Below are 2,303 nucleotides of genomic sequence, written 5' to 3'. Positions count from 1 at the left end.
AACCTCAGCAAAGCCCAGCCCGTTACCTAGCAACACACACACACACAGAGAGCAGGGGACCTACTGCCGAACCAGGGTGAGTCCGACCCGCAGCGCCTTCATCCTGCAGCTGCTCCGCTGCTGGGGACGGGGCGTCCTACCAGAGGACAGTCTGTCCACGTCCAGCCTCTGTGTGAACTCTGACCCCTTCAAACCGGAGCAGCGCCCGGCTGTGACGTGGGAGCAACATGACGCACACCTTCCAAAATAAAACTCTGGAAAGTGAGGCAGGCAGACATTTAAAGATCTATTCTGGTTCTGGTGCATTTCCTAAACAATCAAACTATAAAACATTTTAAAACCTGCAGAAAGGAACAAAGAGTTCATTCCTCTAAACCAACGATTCATTTCATACGAATAAAACGTTCATGAACTGTCTGATGTCCTCGCCGTCTTATCTCCGTTCAGCCTCTGTTGTCTAATGCAAAACTCCACTTCACTGCATTTAGTGAAAGAATTCATTTTTACTGCAGATCACAGGAAGAAAGGAAAGTAACTCATTTACAGCAAACATCAGAAACTCCTTCTGGGTACAGAGTCAAAAATGAGTTTCATCTGAGAGGAAATACTCAGCCTAGGGGAAAATTTCTGGAAAAATGATGAAGAAATGCATAAATGAAGTGATTTTAATGATTAGTTATGGTTGTAGTAACCGAAACGATGAAATCAAGACTTTTGGTTTTACAGGAACGAATATTCATCACCAGGAGTGTCGTCCATTTTGTCTGAAGGTCAAAGGTGAAGAGTTAATAACTGTTGTGCAGGTTGAAGTTATGAGAATTTTAATTTGATCAGAGAAACGCACCAACACTGAAAAAATATCCAACTCAAAACTGTCACGCAGAAAAGTTATTCATAGGTTAATTTTGTCTTATTTCAAGACATATTTGCTCTAGAAACTAGAAAGAAATACTTGGCAGGATTTTATGGTTTTGCAGTGAATGCAACAAAAAATGTTAATTTAATCTGAACTGACTCCACTGACAATAAATTAATTTAAATACAACCAGCATCATCTGGTTGAGCATCTGACCTCATCAATCATGTTATTTGGTCGTAGTTGTTAAATGATCTAATTATATTAAACAGTTTTTTGCCATGTGGGTCAAAACTGTAAATTATTTGTATTTAGCAAAATGTTTTTTAAATGCATAACTTTAAACAAAACAACATCCTAATATAAAGAAGTTTGATTTCTGATGAACCTGCAGGTTTCAGCTGTAAATCGGTAGCAATGATGCTATCAGGTGAATGTCCAACACAGCTAAAAGAGAAAGTAAAGTTCAAATGGACCAATAAAGGATTTAGATACTTGGGTATAATTATCACACCTCAAATTTCACAGATATTCAAAGCAAATTATGAGAAACTGAGGAAGGAAATTATAAAAGACCTAGAAAGATGGGAGATCGTCGGGGGAAAGGTGGAAACGATCAGGATGAATGTCTTACCATGACGACTGTTTGTATCCCCATCACTCCCAGTTTCCATTCCCAACTCCTTTTGTAAAGAGATGGATAAAAGGATATCAATGTTTGTATGGCAAAATAAAAAGGTAAGAATTAAACTCAAAATACTTTACTCCTCAAAGAGTATGGAGGGTTAGGTTCACCTGAATTAAAGAAATATTATTGGGCTGCTCAACTGATATCCTATGGTTAGGAAAAGGATCAAGAGACAATATGGGCAGATATGGAGCAAAGAGCCTGCCAAAACTGTCCCTAGATAAACTGCCCTTTACAACAAAGATGGTTCAAAGAAATCTCAAGATTCAAAATCACTGGATTAGGGAAACAATTAATATTTGGTCAAGGATAAAAAAAAGAAATTACATTTTCCTGACTCTATATCAAATTTTTTTAAAAATAGCTAAGATTCCATATTTTATCCCAGCTACTATGGATGCAGGGTTTGAGAGATAGACGAATGGGGCACTGGTATTTCTAGCACAGCTCTTTAAAGGGTCTCAATGAAATCAGCGGGCATTTAATTTACAAAAAATGACTTTTATAGATATCTGCAGCTCAGACATTACCTTCAGAATCAAAGTGAATGGCAGAAAATCTCAACAGAAATGACCAAGACTGAATAAATTCTGGCCCTGCCACAGACTGGCGACCTGACCAGGTGACCTGACCAGGTGACCTGACGGGGACCTGATCAGGTGACCTGACGGGGACCTGACCAGGTGACCTGACGGGGACCTGATCAGGTGACCTGACGGGGACCTGACCAGGTGACCTGACGGGGACCTGACCAGGTGA

At 39.8% G+C, this 2,303-nt stretch overlaps 1 protein-coding gene across 1 annotated transcript in view; it reads right to left on the bottom strand.

Moving 5' to 3' along the window:
• The window catches only part of tigara (TP53 induced glycolysis regulatory phosphatase a), an 8,071-nt gene extending 7,867 nt beyond the window's left edge, over positions 1-204 (bottom strand). Inside the window, exon 1 of the mRNA XM_007577647.2 lies at positions 65-204. Within this exon, the coding sequence (XP_007577709.1) occupies positions 65-102 (38 nt within the window). The 5' untranslated portion in view covers positions 103-204. The remainder of the gene's footprint in view (positions 1-64) is intronic.
• Positions 205-2,303: the final 2,099 nt, after the last annotated feature.

The sequence above is a fragment of the Poecilia formosa genome, unplaced genomic scaffold (assembly GCF_000485575.1).
Source record: "Poecilia formosa unplaced genomic scaffold, Poecilia_formosa-5.1.2 Scaffold449, whole genome shotgun sequence".
In the NCBI taxonomy this organism is placed as follows: domain Eukaryota; kingdom Metazoa; phylum Chordata; class Actinopteri; order Cyprinodontiformes; family Poeciliidae; genus Poecilia; species Poecilia formosa.
This window is presented reverse-complemented; position numbering and strand designations above follow the sequence as displayed.